Source organism: Pocillopora verrucosa, chromosome 3, assembly GCF_036669915.1.
Source record: "Pocillopora verrucosa isolate sample1 chromosome 3, ASM3666991v2, whole genome shotgun sequence".
Lineage (NCBI taxonomy): Eukaryota > Metazoa > Cnidaria > Anthozoa > Scleractinia > Pocilloporidae > Pocillopora > Pocillopora verrucosa.
This window is the reverse complement of record NC_089314.1, coordinates 3207295-3224390: the sequence shown is the minus strand read 5'-3', so window position 1 is coordinate 3224390 and position 17096 is coordinate 3207295. Positions and strand designations below refer to the sequence as shown.

Below are 17096 nucleotides of genomic sequence, written 5' to 3'. Positions count from 1 at the left end.
CTCAACTCTTCCATGATGTGCAAAAAGAAATCTATTCAATAATTTGAAATGGACCAGATCGCTCACCTGTATTTCCTAAAGTGTGGTCATATTTGGGTCCAGTACCAGAAGATGCTGTGGAGCCCTGGTGACGGGTCCAGTTAAATTTTCCATTGGAGTCAAAAGTCCAAGAGCATATCCCAACTTCGAAATTGCAGTCATTTCCTTGATTTCCTACAAAGACAAAAACAGTATGGTATATTAGGCTTGACACCTCATTTCACTTTCTAGAATGTATCAACCTACATCTCTTATATTTCTTAACTGTTGTACGAGAGTGAAGTAACCAGTGAATATATATGTTCGCCTAAACATCCTACAAGAAGGAAAGTTTCAATCAAAGCACATGAATGTAGCCCTTTTCAATTATATGTGATGACAGTTATGGCCACAACCACAATGGCCATGAAAAATTACGAGGATCCAGTAAGAACAAGAACAAATGCCAAAGATAGCATGCAAACAGGCCATCTTATTCGCACAGCAGGATGCGCGTTTCCCCACCCGCGAGAAGATATGAGACGACTTACCTATTGTGGTTGGGGTAATAGACGGAGATGTGGTGACAGGAGGAGCTGCAGTTGTCATGTTAACAGGCAGTGCATCATAAGGCTGCAACCTGCAGTTGGCCGCGCCAACCGTGAAGCTTACGTCATCCAGTGCTATGTCACCGGTATAACTATTTCCACGGATACCTTCAAACAGAACCTACATGAAAGAAATATAGACCATTCATGTTTTAAAATATCAAGGCTGGTTCTATGTTCTGCATCCTGTAAAAGTCAGGGTGTTCATCAAGTAGATCTCTCCATAATAATTTTCATGTCCAGCACTCTTTTCAATTCAGACGCGAAAATTGTTCTCCTGTCACTTTGCAGTATAATCCGCGAGGTACAATTTTGTAACGGAAGCTCGAAGGGAAAGATTGTGGCAAGTGGCAGATCTGGAATATTCCCAAATTAAGTATACATGCACTCTGACATCTCACCTGATACTTGACGCTGCTTCTTATGGGCGTTTGTCCAAGCAACCAGTTATCGCCCTTATTTCCTATTCTCTGCCACAGCAGAGACATTGTTGAGAAATTGCCGGTGTATATGTAGACATTCAAGGTACCAATTGAGGCTCCTTTCATGTGATGCCAAAACTGTAGACATCTACCACTACTGGAGGTCGGGTCAAAAGGTTCACTGAGGAGATATGCCTTGTCACCAGGCACTCTCGGGGATGAGGTCTCAATAAACATATACTGGCCTAGAATTGGAAAAACATTGAAAATTGCACAACAATTCATTTTTTAGAATCAAATTTGAAACAGCTTGCAGAAAAAAACATATTTACTACCAACGACAGGCTGGTCCTTCGGCATTAGTTTTTAAGGTAGAAGAAAAGGGTGAACCATGCCAATTACAAAAAAACAAATAAAATGAAAAACCTACCAGAGCCTGTTGTATGGTCTTTGGAAGGTCCTGTCAGAAAGCTTGGTGTTCTTCCACCTCCTACAATCCAGTCAAATGTATCCCCAGTTCGGGCGTTAGTCCAAGTGCACATACCATCGTCAAACGAGCAATCTCCAGGTGATGGACAGCTGCCATTCATTATTTTGACATCATCAATGGCTATATCTCCAGTATAGCTTGCTCCCTTTACTCCTTCAAAAACAATCTTTTGAAAAATAAGTTTACTGTGAGTTAAAGAGTGGTTTAAGTGGAAGACAAAGACACGCAATATGAAGTCAAAATGTTGCGATCTTCATAAGTGATCAGGTAGTGGACGAATGATAATACTTCATTATTACTTTATTTCACCAAAATGGATTAAAATAACCGTTCTTACAAAACCCCATACCTGATATCCAATGCGACTCTTGATGTTTACTTGTGCTACATTCCAGATATTACTGTCATTGCCTGTTTTGCTCCATACTTTAGACTTGAATATAGAGAAGGTCTCGACATATACATTCAATGTTCCAATGGTGCGGCCATACATGTGGTACCAGAACTGAAGGCATGAACCCTGTGTGGCTGGATATCTTGGGCTTCGCAGGTGAGCTGTGTCACCCGCATTTAGGTTTAAGGGAGAAACCTCAGTGTACATGTAATGGCCTGAAAAGCAACAATACAACCATCAGAAACTTGATTTTACTTCTCCTCTCTTCTTGTATTCTGTATTATTATTTAAATGGCTCTAACTTCAACTCAGACATTTTCAATATAACCATTTGCCAAAAAAATAACTAAATGTTATACCATTTCAAAGCCTATAAAATAGTTTGCAAGTTTGTGTCTTAAGCACAGGTCGCAAAACTGACTAATTTTAAAGCAAAGTTAAAGTCCAATAGTTTTCTTCTTGCCAGTCCTGGCTTGGAGTACAGTTAGTCTATTGTGATTCTTAAAATCATAAACAAAAAATTTTAGATGTATACTTCTGGTTCTGACAAGGTTGTGGAAGTAAATCTTACCATACACAGTCCCATAGGTGTGATCTGCCACTGGCCCAGTGCCAATACTAGTAGTTGGACCATTGCTTCGGAGCCAGTTAAATTTGTCCGTGGTGTCATAGCTGTTTTGATACCCGCAGATGTCAGCTGCTTCAAAACTGCACATTCCTAAATAAGAAATATGATAAAGTTTAGTAACATGTTGACTGATGTATGGCACTTGTAGGTCAAGTTATCATTTAAAGCAAGAAAATAAGGAAATATCATCACGGGCAAATCTGCTATATATTCAAAAGTTTTAAGTTGGAGTACATTATGTCACGTAATGTATTTAAACAAAATAAACGCTAGCAAAAATATTTAATGAATTTTAAACTAGTCTATGACAAAGTAAATGACTAAGTGCTTGAGCAATCAGACCGAGCAAATCTCAAAGAGGTTTTCTCGTTTACCTGATGAGGGACAGCTGCCATCTTTCAGTGAAATATCATCAAGCGCAATATCTCCACGGTAACTTACTCCTCGAACTGCTTCGAAAACAATCTACAAGATGCAAAAATTTTAAGGGTAAGAGTAAAGGAGAAGACAGCATCAGCGACTACTACGCTCATAAGTCATACAAATAACAACATATTCTGCAAACCCATCTGTAGTCATTCACAAGGAGAGCAATGCAGATGTAATATACGCCATTCATCTTGATCAATTATGCAAAAGTTTAACCTAATTTGTGTAAGTCTACCAAAAACTGATGTCTATCTATACCACTCAAATAGAAATTCATTCGTAATGAAAAATTTTTGCACAAAATTGTTGCTCTCTTGAAACAAGAAAGGATGCCCAAATTGTTGAAGAAGATTGTGAATGGCACTACGCATAACTAAAACTTACTTGTACATCTTTGGTGTGTTCTACTGTGTACTCTCCCTGTATCCACTGATTTCCTTGATCTCCTTGCCTTACCCACTTGGGTTTCCCCAGGGTAGAACCAACCTTCTGGTACAGTCGTAACGTGTCCACATGAGGTCCATACATATGATACCAGAAGGACACACAGTGAATTGATTTTTGGGACCCATCTGCTTTAATTGTTGGACTAAGGATGCGAGCAGTATCATTAACTTGCCTCGGAAAAGATGTTTCAATGTAGACGTACCAGCCCTGACCTGTAGACATTCCAAAACAGTGTCAGCCTCAGATACCTCAAGTTAACACCTTAAATTACTTTCCTAAAAGAAAACGAATAAAACGATAATGATAATGATAATGATAAGGAATTCATATAGCGCTAAAACTGTAAACAATATTCAGAAGCGCTTTACATAAGTTAAAGTTCTCTACTAATTAAAATTAAAATGTTCAAAGGCAATAAACAAACTAAAAGCTTTCCTCAATAGAAATGTATTAAGTTGCTTTTTAAAAATGGCGAGGCTACTACTTGTTCTTTTAGTTAGTGGCAGCGAGTTCCATAAAACAGATGCAGCATGTGCAAAGGCCCGATCCCCAAGTGAAGAGCAGTTGGCTTTTGGAACGAACAGAAGAGATTGAGCAGACGAGCGAAAAGCATAGTTAGTAGCTGGTTTCAGGGACAAAAGATCTTTAATGTAGGGAGGACTTTGGTTGCGCAATGACTTGTAAACAAAGAGGAGCAATTTAAACTGAACTCTGAACGTTACTAGGAGCCAATGAAGGTCGATAAGTGCAGGTGTGATATGTGATGTAAAAGACACCAAAAGGCTCACCAAAGGACAGCTGCTAAAAGCAAAACGAAAACTGCGCACAGTATTCATTAGATCTGTACAACAGTTCCAAAAAATTGTCAATTAACGTGAGCCATGGGGGTTTGTTATGACATTCAGAGTCTCTAAACAGTAATTTAATCCTTACGTGTGCCTGTTGTATGGTCGATGCTGGGCCCTGTCAGAACACTGCCTGTTGAACCCCTATGTCTTGTCCAATCGAAGCGATCTGTGATAGACTGGCTCCAAGAGCATATTCCATTTTCAAAGTTACAATCAAATGGAACTGCACTGACCGGACTTGTTATACATTTACCAACAGTTGTAGTAAATGTTATGTCATCGATCGCTATGTCACCTTGATAATCAACTCCACGAATGCCTTCAAAGATGATCTACAAGAATTATCATTGACGTCAGCATCTTTTTCAAGACAAGAGCTACATTTGAGGGTGATTTAACCCTTTACACCCTAACATCAGTATGCATATTCTCCATATTGATCTCTCATTTCTAAGTAGGATATGTTTTGCAATCAAGAGCCTCTTTAGTTGGTGATCATTTCCTTTACTCTCATGATCTGAATGTGGAATAAGGGGTGATATTGTATACAAATTAGATGCTGGTCACTCTTAGGGGTCATAGAGTTAATGCGCAATCAAATACAAACACTGCTGACAAAATTCACATTCTAATAGACAGCTACTACCATCCACGCAGACACATTTGCTGTGTGACCAGGAAGACAGAATGTTCCTTGGCCCTAAAAGGATAAGCTTCAAAATGCAGAGATGGAAAAAAGGATGCAAAGCATAACTATGTAATTTTCTTCCAAAACCATGAACATTTTGCGAATGGGTTCAAAAGATCCGAGATCAGGGATTCTCTATGTCAGTTGTTTACCATAACGCAAAAAATGCCATGACTAGTTAAAGAGAAAGCCTCAAATTATGAGTTACCTGATAATGGCGACCACCACTTAGAATTTGCAGTCGAGCAGCTTTCCACGCAGTCCCTTGATCACCAGAGAGTGACCATAACTTTGTCTCTGACTGCCCATACACTCTCATGTACACATTCAAGGTGCCAATATGGCTTCCATTCATATGATACCAAAACTGCATGCATCTGCCATTGCTAGGAGTTGCAGGGAAAACTTCACTTTCCAGCCTTGCACGATCTCCACGTCTCCTGGGGAGTGAGGTCTCTATGAACAGGTAGTTTCCTTTCACAAGAAAGTAAAATAATATGTTAATATTTGCAGGGTTCAAATAAACTCTTTGTCCACTATTCCATTATAAATCTTTTTTTGACGAGAACATTAAGTACAAATGCAATTATAGCAATTGAACAGGTTGGAAGTCTACAAATATTGTAGTAAATTCTACTGACAGTCTAAGTGAGTTTTAATTATTATTTGCCCAAGGTTTGTGGAGTAACCTTAAGCAACAACTAACCATTTGTTGGGTTACTTAGACACAACATGACGAGAACTAACCAAAAGGGAACAAAGATAAGTATGAGGAGATTATTAAAGTTTACTTGTGCAAAACTTTGAAAATCAGGCTCAATTCCATGAGATATCAAAAACCGTGCACCCTAGACTTGCATTAAAGGTTGTTAACACTCACTTTGCAAGGAAAGATAAACAGCAAAGATGCAAAAGCAGAAAAAAGATAAGAGACACTGACCTTTTGCTGAGCCCGTTGTGTGATCAATCTTTGGTCCTGTAAATTGACTTGGTGTTCCACCACTTCCTCGCGTCCAATCAAATTCATCCTCTAAGACATTTGGTGAGTTAACCCATGTGCACATACCTTTCTCGAAGTCACAGTCACCTTTGTGAAAAATTGCAATTTAACAAGGAAAAGTCAATCAAATGGGTTTCCAAATGTATTGAACTTTCATCAAAAAAGTTATTACCATACAGATATGGTGCTAGAGGTAACCTTGAGTAACTGGACAAAAAACAGTACAAGTTTCGCATTCTGTGTGTGTCTTTAGAGAGAAAACTAGTCACACTCTCTCACTCAGCCAAAAGAACACCAAACTAAAACCATGCAAATTAGTTATGGTCCCTTGCATCTTCCTGGTATACAAGCAGTTTGCATTTTCAATTTTGAGTAGTCATCAGTTTCGCATAATGTTTTCTCTTGTTCTTCTTATTTGACTTTGGTCAACACTTCTACACAAGAATTGGACTCATAGCCCTCTCCATCATTCTTCCACTTACAAGGTCATACTTTTTATTCAAATTACTATAAAAACAGTATCAAGAGGACACCATGCGAAACAGCTATCAATTAACACCCACTCACTGGTAAGAGTTCAATTAATACAGGTTTTACTGTAAGTTAACTGATCAGTCACAAGTAAAATTTCTGAATCACTTTCAAAACTATCCACCCACCAGGTAAGGGACAGGCACCATCCATGATCTCCACATCATCAATAGCAATGTCACCAGTATAGCTTGTGCCTGTGATGCCTTCAAATATTACCTAAATATACAATGATACATGTTATCTTAGTGCTATAGCTGGTAGCAAACAGAGAGAATACCACACTCATGTTTTCTTCCTTTTCCTCATTTCAAAAGAGCAAGTAAGCCAAAACTGCCAAGGACCCACAAACTTGTATCTCTCATCCAAACAGCTTTTCCCACTTTCCTCAGTTTTTCCATAATTATATTCATGAGGAATGTAGGCTTAACTTCTTACGTTGGACAATACTGGGTGAAGGTAAAATAACACATTTGTCTTTGGGAAAACATAATATACTTAGTGCAAATGCTAAATATTCAATTTTAAGAAACAGTCGATACATGTTACATTTAGTGTAAACAAATTATTCCTCTCAACATCTTAAAGATTTAAGGTGGATAAGAACAGCATATGGTACAAACAACATTCAAAAGTCTTTTCCTACCTCCTACTACAACAAGTTGAAGCACTTACACTAAAGTCAACAGCACTGTTGAGTGTGACTTGGGCAACTCTCCAGATGTCACCTTGGTTTGAAGACAGGCTCCAGATTGGAGAAGAACGAGTTTTGTTTTGTAGTAGAAGAACATTTAGGGTTCCAATGGTTGAGCCATACATGTGGTACCAGAACTGGAGACATCTTCCATTGGTTGATTTAAATTGTGGACTCACAAGCCAAGCCTTATGCCCCTTTGAGCGAGGTGAAGAGGTCTCGATGTACAAATAGTAACCTGTGAATGTTTTAAGTAAAGAACTTACAGTTGAAGTGTTTCAAGTCCATGGTTTCTGGTTCCCTTGGTAATGCAAATGCAAGTGTATAGCAACCTGATATGTGTTTCGTAGTGAAAATCACACTTGTGGAATTGTAAGTTAGAAGAATATCAATGCTACTCAGGACTCCACTACTTATGATCTAAAGAAAACTGGACTATTGGAGTCATTCACTCTCAGAGGAATTAGGAACTGGCATTTTAACCACTTGGTTTATCTCCCTCTCCTCATAAATGCCATGGTGTATATTTGAATTAGTTATAAAGCATTCAAGTCATACATGGAATCTATGTCAAAGTGAAACAAATATTTTTACTCCATTTCAGTAATAAGATTGTTAAGCACTCTTAGTACCCAGTCAGAGTTCCAGCCACCTTGCAAATGAAAAAAAAACCCTTAAGGGCATTCTGAGTGTGCATCTGACCCTCATGGTCAGAAAAAAGTAATAACCTTACAAGAAAACAACTTGCCATTCTCTACATGACTTAACCATACTATTGAAAGACTTCTGAACTCATAAAATGGTTTGCCTGAGCCCTCAAGACAGACAGACACCCACCATTAGCTGTTCCTGTGGTGTGGTCAAGTGATGGACCCGTTCCTAAACTGGCTGTGAAGCCATTGGCTCGTGTCCAGTCAAAGTTGTCACCATGAATATTCTTCCATCCACAGAGCTTTTGATCTTCAAAGGAACACTGAGTCTGCGGTGGACACTGTCCATCTTGCATGGATATGTCATCTAGAGCAATGTCACCAGCCCAGCTGGAACCTCTGCGACCCTCAAAAACAACCTTAAGGGAGAAATATCAAAACAACTGCATGTCACTTTTTAGATAATTGAGCTTGGGCCACAAACATAATAAAAGCTTAGCTTATGGGACATAAAGTTCTCTGCACTCTAATTCCCTCACTAAATGCTGTATGAAACAAATTCTTGCAAGTATACCATGGAGATGTTCAAAAGTAACATCATTTTTGTTTACCTTAAATTTAGATGACACAGTCAAAGAAAGAGTAGCATGTTTCCATTTGTTTCCCTGGGTGCCACTTCTTGTCCACACAGGTGACCCGAGTTGCTGGTTTACTTTTGTATACACATTAAGAGTGTCAACATGAGGGCCATACATGTGATACCAGAACTGCAAGCACTTTTGTTGTGTGGCAGGGACCATTGCACTCTCAAAGCGTGCTGTGTCATTGGGCTTTCGTGGAGATGAAGTCTCAATGTACATGTAAAATCCAGTAGCACCTCCAGTGGTGTGATCTGTAGATGGTCCAGTGAACCGAGATAGTGTACTCCCTTGATGCCTTGTCCAATTAAAAGTGTCATCCAATGCTTGAGTCCATGTGCACGTATTGTTCTCAAATGTACAGTCATAGATGGAAGGTGCTGTCAAGAAAAACATTTTACCAAGAATTGTAGCTGACTCTCAACCAGCTTAATATAAGCATAACATGATGCCTACAGAAAATACATTTACCGAAACAAACAGTTCTCCATTTTGCCCCTTCACTCAATTCTGCTCCTTAAAAAAATCTCAATTTATATATGCATTTGTAGGTAGCTAAATATCCCGAGGAATTACACTTCTCTGGGATTTCAGGTTGTTTTGCAAAGACTGTAATCATTATTCTTCCAAGGGAAATAAAATCATTGTTTACCTGATGTTGGGGCTGTGATAGGTGGTGAGGTGGTCACTGCTGGGGTTGTCCAGGGGTTTAATGGCCTTGCACCAGGAGGCAGGACAACACACCAGCCAACTGTAAACTGGACATCATCAATAGCAATGTCACCTTGATGACCTTGGCCCCTGACACCTTCAAAGATAACCTGGAAACCAAAGAAAGAACACAAGTATTCTATATTTTCTTTGTCAACAGAGAGTAACTAAAGCCCACATACAGAAGACATTTTAACTAGTTAGTACTGGTATTTGTTAATTTGTCCCAATTAAAACTCTGCAAAGAAAAAGTGTTTAGTTATAAAATAAGTTTTTCCAGCATTTTACTACGTGAGGAAATCTGTATTAAACCCAATTTCTCTTTGAAGCAAGGAACTCTTAAGTTCTTGTTATAATATTAGTAAATGATCAGGTTAACAGGTGATGAAAATTGGCAAACATACTGTGATCAGCTATAGGGTGTTTTCTTGACTTGGTGCTAAATTCCTTTAACTAGTTTCCTAGGAAGTCAAGCTTTTAAGAAGGTAAATGAATAGCCAGATCTCTTGAATGTCCTTAGAGAAAGACTGAGAAATCAGCTTCAAAAAGAACAACTTGCTCATTCAAGATCACAATCATTTCCTCATAAATTTCTATGATTAAACCTAAAAATCCATTAACCTTCTAGGCCTGAAAAGTGACTTTATAAAAACTCTTTCCAGAATGCAAAAAAACTTAAGTTCAGACCTGATAGACACTTTTACTGCTGACAGGAGCTTGAGCAAATTGCCACTTGTCACCTTTATTACCAGTTAGAGTCCATATCTGACCAGATGAACCATTGCTGCTGATCCAGACATTAAGTGATCCAATAGAAGCCCCATACATATGATACCAGAACTTCAAGCAACGTCCTGATGCACCTGTTGGTTGGAATTCTTCAGACTCCATCCTGGCCTTGTGATTAAGCAGACGTGGACTTGATGTTTCGATATACATATAGTACCCTACCAGGATGAAATAAACAAGCTGCATCATCATTTCTGTTTGTAGGATGCAGCTAAAATAAACAAGCCACATCAACATTTCTGTTCATAGTATGCAGCTAAACTTAACAAGCTGCATCAGCATTTCTGTTCGTAGGATGCAGCTATAAAACGGCACCTACCTGTTCATTTCATATTCAGGATAAACAAGCAACATTAACTGCCCCTGTTGTCTAGCAACAAAAAGCTAAAACAGCCAAAGCTCATAAACCCTTCTACAATTCTTCCTTCAGCAAAGATCACAAAATAATGATGAACTTAACCATTGAAAAACATACACAAAATGCAATGTTTTAAGCTCTTTCAAGGCAACCATGTGCTTTTCAATACAAAAATAAAGCAAACAAAACATTTTCACAATGACAAGTCCACAATTTAAAGTCAATTTCCATATGGGCATAACCTTTTCCTTTTTCTTACAGATGCCAAAATGCAATATACCAAACAGAGCTTCTTTCTCTCTTTCTGCACATGAAATGCTGTAACTTCCAGAGGAGAGAGGGTTTTTCTAACCAATGCAGCATCAGAAATGTTATGTGCCAAGCCAGCACTCACCCCCTAACAATCCTTCAAGGACATCTGTAATCGTCTTTCTTCACCTCCTTACCCAAAAATGTTTACTTATTGCTACATGTATGATCTTACTTTTCAGCTATTTACTCACCTCCTTTTGTCTTTGTTGTGTGATCAGTAGAAGGACCAGTGCCCAAGGTACTTGTATCACCATTATACCGCACCCAATCAAAATCATCCTTTTGTGCCACATTAACCCAGGTACACATGCCAGTCTCAAAATTACAATCACCAGGGGGTGGGCAAGCATTGTCCAGTAAAACTACATCATCAATGGCAATGTCACCCTGATAACTGCTTCCTGCTACTCCTTCAAATACTATTTGGTAATCACTTACAGATGATACAGTTACCTGAAAAGAAAAACAAATTCATGACAAAATTATTTCATATAAAAACTTCACATCAAATTCATGACAGTGGACTTTTTTCCCCTTTACAAACTAGAGTTTCTCAGATTCCATAATTAACAATAATTATCAAAAAATGAGATCCTTTGCAGCACAGATAATAGAAGGAACAAAAAAAAAACTCTTCAGCCCCCAAATATAGAAAAGGAAAGCTAATGATATTTGCATAAAGATATCCTCCAGAAACTATTAACACACTTTTGTACTGGTTTTAACAGAATTGAAAATTGTAAAAAAATAAAATGAATTGAATTATGATAGCTTTACCTGTGCAACCCTCCAGCGGTTTCCATGGTCACCTGATCTGGACCACTGTAGAAAGTAGGTGGGTTTACCTTGAACCAAACGTCTAATACGGACATTTAATGTTCCAATGCTACGTCCATACATATGGTACCAAAACTGCAAGCATTTTCCGTTTGTCACACCGTATCTGGGGCTTAACAGTTGTGCCTTGTCCCCTGCTTTTCTTGGAGAGGAGGTTTCAATAAACATGTAGAATCCCTTTGCTGTCCCCAAAGTGTGGTCAAAAGTTGGACCTGTTCCAGAGCTGGATGTGGAACCACTCTGCCTTGTCCAGTCAAAGTTATCAACACTACAATCATATGCACCAAAAAGGAATAATGAAGAAAATGGGATTCTTTTGTTAGAAGGTAAGATATATCATTTTTACCGTGGTACTTCTTTACCGGCATAGATCTTTTTAGCCTACTTTATAACAGCTTTTACAGCAACTACACCCCAATACCATTGACTTAATATTTCAATGTGTACAAAACACCTCAACAACACAGAAAAGTGATTGCAATGATAGGGCCACTAGTAATTAACAAACTCACTACAGTCTGACAAAAGTACCTCTTTTCATCTGACCATCCACATAAGCCAGTTTCTTCAAATGCACATTCTTTCAGAGGTGGACAGAAGCCATCTTTGACAGCAATATCATCCAATGAAATGTCACCCAAGTAATTCTTTCCTCGCACTGCTTCAAAAACAACCTGTTAAGGCCAATCAAGATTTCTCAATGACAAGACCATCATTTCAAAAGTGATTTCCCAGCAGCTTTGTTTATCAGCACAACAAATAAATGCAATTAGCACTGTTTGAGTGTTCATTAAGAACTGAATGTTATAGAATTCTCAGCCAACTACTTGGAATTTTCTGGCTTAATTTTAATGAAGGGGGCTATTCTTTGTTGACAAATGGGAAATATCATTTTTTTACTTTAGCCTTAAAAGAGCAAGAGAACCATTATCTCCGAAACCCTTCAGTGTAACTAGGATCCAATTTCTCCTTACAGTATCACCACTGGATCTAACATTTAGTCCTGAGAATGAAAGCAATGATTATGCACCAACTTAAAAACTGCTCATTTCCTACTTAAATTGCATTCTCATTGTCAGTACCTCAGGGAATGTATAGAGAACAGTGTAATACAAATATGCCTGGTGATGTAATAATGTAAATGTTTATACAGCTGTTTTGCTGGAAAGAAGATTTAAAAAATTTATGGTGTAACCCTTTTGCATATGATAGGATCATATCACTTGTTAGAACAACTTGGATATAAAAAGAAAACATAGAATACCATTCACTAACCTGGTAGTTTAGAGGCTGCCTGACAAAGACTTGGCCATATTTCCATGCATTTGCTTGATTTCCTTTCTTTTGCCAAATCGCTGTGCCAAGAGATCCTCCAACCTTCGTGTACACATTCAGGGAGTTAATGTCAGCACCATACATGTGATACCAGAAAGAGATGCATGTTCCAGGTCTTGTGTTACTTTGAAGTGTGGGACTGATCAGTCGAGCTGTGTCATTCAGTTGCCTGGGATATGAGGCTTCAGCATAGGCATAGGTACCATTTCCTGAAAATACACAACAAATTATCATATTTATACACTATACTAATAGTCACATATAGCTGACCAATTTACAAAAACAAATCATTGCATCATATAGAGTAAAATTATAATTCACTGGCCACAAATTAGGCATGGATCTTATTGTACCAATTTACTGCATTGGAGTCCATCTTTTAATGAGCCAGAGCATCAAAATTTAGTTCATTTCTAAGTAATAAAAGAGATGATGTAACTCCACAAACTACAAGAGCTTACCCAGTATTACCAGCATGAGCTCACTAGGGGTATTTCTTCACCCTTGGAGTGGCATACTAGTGCTATGGATAAATAACTCCAGACATTTTGTTGAGTTTTTGCTAACAGGTCAACTGAAACCATTTACAATCCTGAGTTAGGAACTGGTACAGCATGATTCAGCAACTTAAGCACTTTAGCCACTGTGTATTCCACATGAAGAGTATCAATTCCTGCCTAGACTGTACCTGTTTTAAGAGTGTGATCAGTGGTTGGCCCAGTGTCTGTTGATGATGTTCGTCCGCGATGCCTGGTCCAGTTGAAACTGTCAGTTGAATCTTGTGTCCAAAGACAAAAGCCACCTTCAAAGTCACAGTCAAATTTCCCCTTGGGTGGAATTGTTGTAGGCCCAGTTGTAGCTGGTGGAGTTGGTGGAGGTGTCGGTTTAGCATTGTGTGGCAAAACAGTACAGGTTCCAACTGTAAATGCGATGTCATCAATTGCTATATCCCCTCGATAGTCACTTCCTCTGATGGCCTCAAATACAACCTGTAAGAAAAGAAAACTTGCACTAACAATGTGAACCTATCACTGGTGCATGACTCAAACCTCACACACCTTATCAAGGTAGTATGAGAGAGTCCACATATGAGCCAAAAAGTTTCTTAGCTGTAAGCTAAGGTACTGCAGTTTAGGCTGATCTGCCTAAAGCTGCTCATCTCTACAAAGGACATCTTTGTATTGTTTCCCATACAGTAAGCAAGCAGATCACTTCCTTACTCATGCTCTCCAGCATAATCAGTCAGAAAGCAGCCACGGTTTCAACCACAATGACAATTCTTCAAAGTCTTTTATTGCAAATTGAAATATTCTGGATGAAAAATTTTGTTCTTCTGGGAGAGAATATGCTACTCTTAAAAGAAACATCAGCCTAAGATAAGAGAAAGTCCTGAATCCTAGAAACAGGAAGAACACTGTTTTCATTTCCAATCAGAAACCATTGTGGGTGTTAATCAAGGAAGTGCCTGAATACAAGCCATTCCAAATTCCTACCTGATATCCACTTTGCGCACTCACAACAGGGGCCTGCCCAAATTTCCATTGATCTAATTGGTTGCCAGAAAGTGTCCACACAATATCCTCAGACCGATTGCCTGCACCAGTCTTGACTAAAACATTTAGGGTACCTACTGAAGGACCATACATGTGATACCAAAACTTAATGCAAGAGCCACCTGTTGGTTGGAAGCGTTCACTGTACAGTCTGGCCTTATCTCCTGGTCTGGTTGGTGCAGATGCCTCCATAAACATGTATTTTCCAATACCATGTCCTGCAAAACAATCATAAATCTTCAATATTTATCTTGTTCAGAATAAAAATTAGAGGAGGAATCATAAAATGTACTGTTTATGCTGATATAACCTGGCTAGTAGACAGCCTTTTCAGTTGCAAATGTGTGTACATGTTTCTTCCCTGTTGTAAACAACTACACCATCTCAGTCATCAGACAATGTGCATTAAAATTGCGTACATCAAACATACTGTAATTCAAAATTGAGTGAAACATTAAATCCTTATGATGGGAAGTTTTACAAAGATACCATACTGCAATCACATTGGAACCTACTAGGGGAACGAAAATATTTTGAGATTCCAAGGAGTTTGAGATGACCTGAGAGAGAAAGAGAGAGAGAGAGAGAGATAGAGAGATATCTCAAACAAACTTACCTAAAAATGTACTTCAAGGAAAAGGGCTTAAAGTTAAAGTGCATTAATAATAATAATAATAATTAATGGAACAAACCTGTCGTATGATCAACAGCAGGCCCAGTAAAGGCTGATGGTGTGCTGCCACTACCAACTAACCAATCAAAGTTGTCCTCTCTCTTGTCATTTGTCCATGTACACCAGTCATCTTTCTCAAAGTCACAATACCCTGCCTGATTACAAGGTCCATCCATGAGCTTAAAGTCATCAATTGCTATGTCTCCAGTGTAGCTTGTGCCACGTACACCCTCAAATAACACCTGCCAAACAGATTTAAATCACACAATTGACAATAATGTTAACTAGAATTAAATAGTGGAAGAGAGCACTTGTTCCAGTCTCCAGAACCCCTAAAAGGATACTCTTCTGGGAAGCAATCAAAAAGTTTAGATAGGGTGTCTAAAAGTTGTGCTTGCAATCCTACCAAAATATTACCATCCTCGTTATGCCAAAACATAGGATATTAGATGGTTGAATGTCTGTATCTAGAAGTATAACTTTTGAACTGTATACTTTCCAAAAGCACTATAATGTAGTTGAGATACAATTGAACTAAGTCTCCTAACTATTTCAAACAACTGAAATACATTGTGTCAAAATAAATTTTTTACATAATTTTTTCATATTGAATTTTACCAGAGTTTATGAAAATTACAGCATTTGAAATTTATCCAGCTACATTTCACACATTTAGCACAATGTTGTAGTTAACATAGCTATCACAAGTGAGTCTTCAAGACAACCAGTCAAACTTACATTAACATAGTTAGGGATTGTGATGGATACTTGAGCAATATACCACAAGTTCCCTTGATCTCTCTGTCGTGACCAAGCAGGAATAGATGGAACTGTTTTTGATGTCATGAGGTAAACATTAAGTTGACCAATACTGCTCCCATACATATGGTACCAGAACTGAAAACACTTTCCACTCTGTGGGTTAATCTTTGGACCTATCAACCAGGCTTTAGAGTTAGGGGCAACAAATGATGTCTCAATGAAAAGGTAATGTCCTGTAAATACAAAGCAACAAATACATTAAAATTTAGTTTTATTATTTGCACCTAGTACACAGAGAAGCTTTTCTCTCACTTAAAATTACAGGCATTCGGTGATGGTAGATTGATAAAAAGATGCAAGTTATTGTTATTGAAAATTTCCTACAACAACAAAAGGCCTTATTATATACATTTCCACCCACATAATATGAAAGACAATTACATAGTAATAAGACATTAACCTTGATTTAGGTGCTTAGTTCACCCCTTTCCACCATACATGTACATCAATGCCAGTTCCTTTAGAAGGTTTATAAGTTATTCTATTGATATTTAAAGATATTTCCTAGTTACCTCTGCCATCCCTAAGGGTGTGATCACTTGCTGGTCCTGTGTTGATTGATGATGTGTTGCCTTGACCAAGACGCCAGTTGATATTAGCCCCAGGATATTGCTTCCAACCACACAATCTCAGCTGGGATACTGGACTTTCAAAGTCACAGTCCATAGTTGCAGTACACTGGCCATTGCTGAGCTGAATGTCATCCAGAGCAATATCACTTTGGTAACTTGAACCACGCACACCCTCAAACACAATTTTGTAAGGATTGTTATTTGTTAGCTCTACCTGACCATTCAACCATTTGTTGCCATGGGAGCCAGATTTGGACCAGACAGGGGAGTTAAGCTGGCCACCAGCATAGCGGTAGATGTTAAGTTGCCCTATGTGAGGTCCATACATATGATACCAAAAGGAAAGACACTTGGTCTGCGAAGGGTTAGTATTGACATAAGGAGAATGAATTCTTGCAGTGTCACTAGGCTTCCTCGGGAATGATCCCTCTATGTAAACATACCATCCACGTGCTGAAAAGATAAACAAAATGCATGGTTACAGTCTCATGTCTTAATTATTTCTTTCTCATCTTATTTAGAATCATTGGCTTTCAAGAGCCCTGGAGATGATATGAATGCTGTTCATATTATCTCTTGATTGCTGTTGGAAGAAGAAGGATGAAGAGAGCTAGATCAAGAAAGAAAGCAATGCAAAGTGTGTGGTTAT

At 38.4% G+C, this 17096-nt stretch overlaps 1 protein-coding gene across 1 annotated transcript in view; it reads right to left on the bottom strand.

Moving 5' to 3' along the window:
- The window catches only part of LOC131799405 (MAM and LDL-receptor class A domain-containing protein 2), a 92333-nt gene that overhangs the window by 57879 nt on the left and 17358 nt on the right, over positions 1 to 17096 (bottom strand). Inside the window, exons 20-45 of the mRNA XM_059117130.2 lie at positions 16388 to 16900; positions 15792 to 16048; positions 15073 to 15295; positions 14321 to 14598; positions 13516 to 13816; positions 12768 to 13036; positions 12024 to 12166; positions 11433 to 11760; positions 10847 to 11108; positions 9884 to 10143; positions 9138 to 9306; positions 8459 to 8865; positions 8035 to 8266; positions 7179 to 7435; positions 6632 to 6722; positions 5913 to 6059; positions 5181 to 5446; positions 4370 to 4616; positions 3374 to 3648; positions 2935 to 3025; positions 2504 to 2650; positions 1888 to 2147; positions 1479 to 1704; positions 1028 to 1293; positions 570 to 747; positions 67 to 213 (exon numbers count right to left, since the gene is read on the bottom strand). Coding sequence (XP_058973113.2) covers positions 67 to 213; positions 570 to 747; positions 1028 to 1293; positions 1479 to 1704; positions 1888 to 2147; positions 2504 to 2650; positions 2935 to 3025; positions 3374 to 3648; positions 4370 to 4616; positions 5181 to 5446; positions 5913 to 6059; positions 6632 to 6722; positions 7179 to 7435; positions 8035 to 8266; positions 8459 to 8865; positions 9138 to 9306; positions 9884 to 10143; positions 10847 to 11108; positions 11433 to 11760; positions 12024 to 12166; positions 12768 to 13036; positions 13516 to 13816; positions 14321 to 14598; positions 15073 to 15295; positions 15792 to 16048; positions 16388 to 16900 — 6240 coding nt within the window. The remainder of the gene's footprint in view (positions 1 to 66; positions 214 to 569; positions 748 to 1027; positions 1294 to 1478; positions 1705 to 1887; positions 2148 to 2503; positions 2651 to 2934; positions 3026 to 3373; positions 3649 to 4369; positions 4617 to 5180; positions 5447 to 5912; positions 6060 to 6631; positions 6723 to 7178; positions 7436 to 8034; positions 8267 to 8458; positions 8866 to 9137; positions 9307 to 9883; positions 10144 to 10846; positions 11109 to 11432; positions 11761 to 12023; positions 12167 to 12767; positions 13037 to 13515; positions 13817 to 14320; positions 14599 to 15072; positions 15296 to 15791; positions 16049 to 16387; positions 16901 to 17096) is intronic.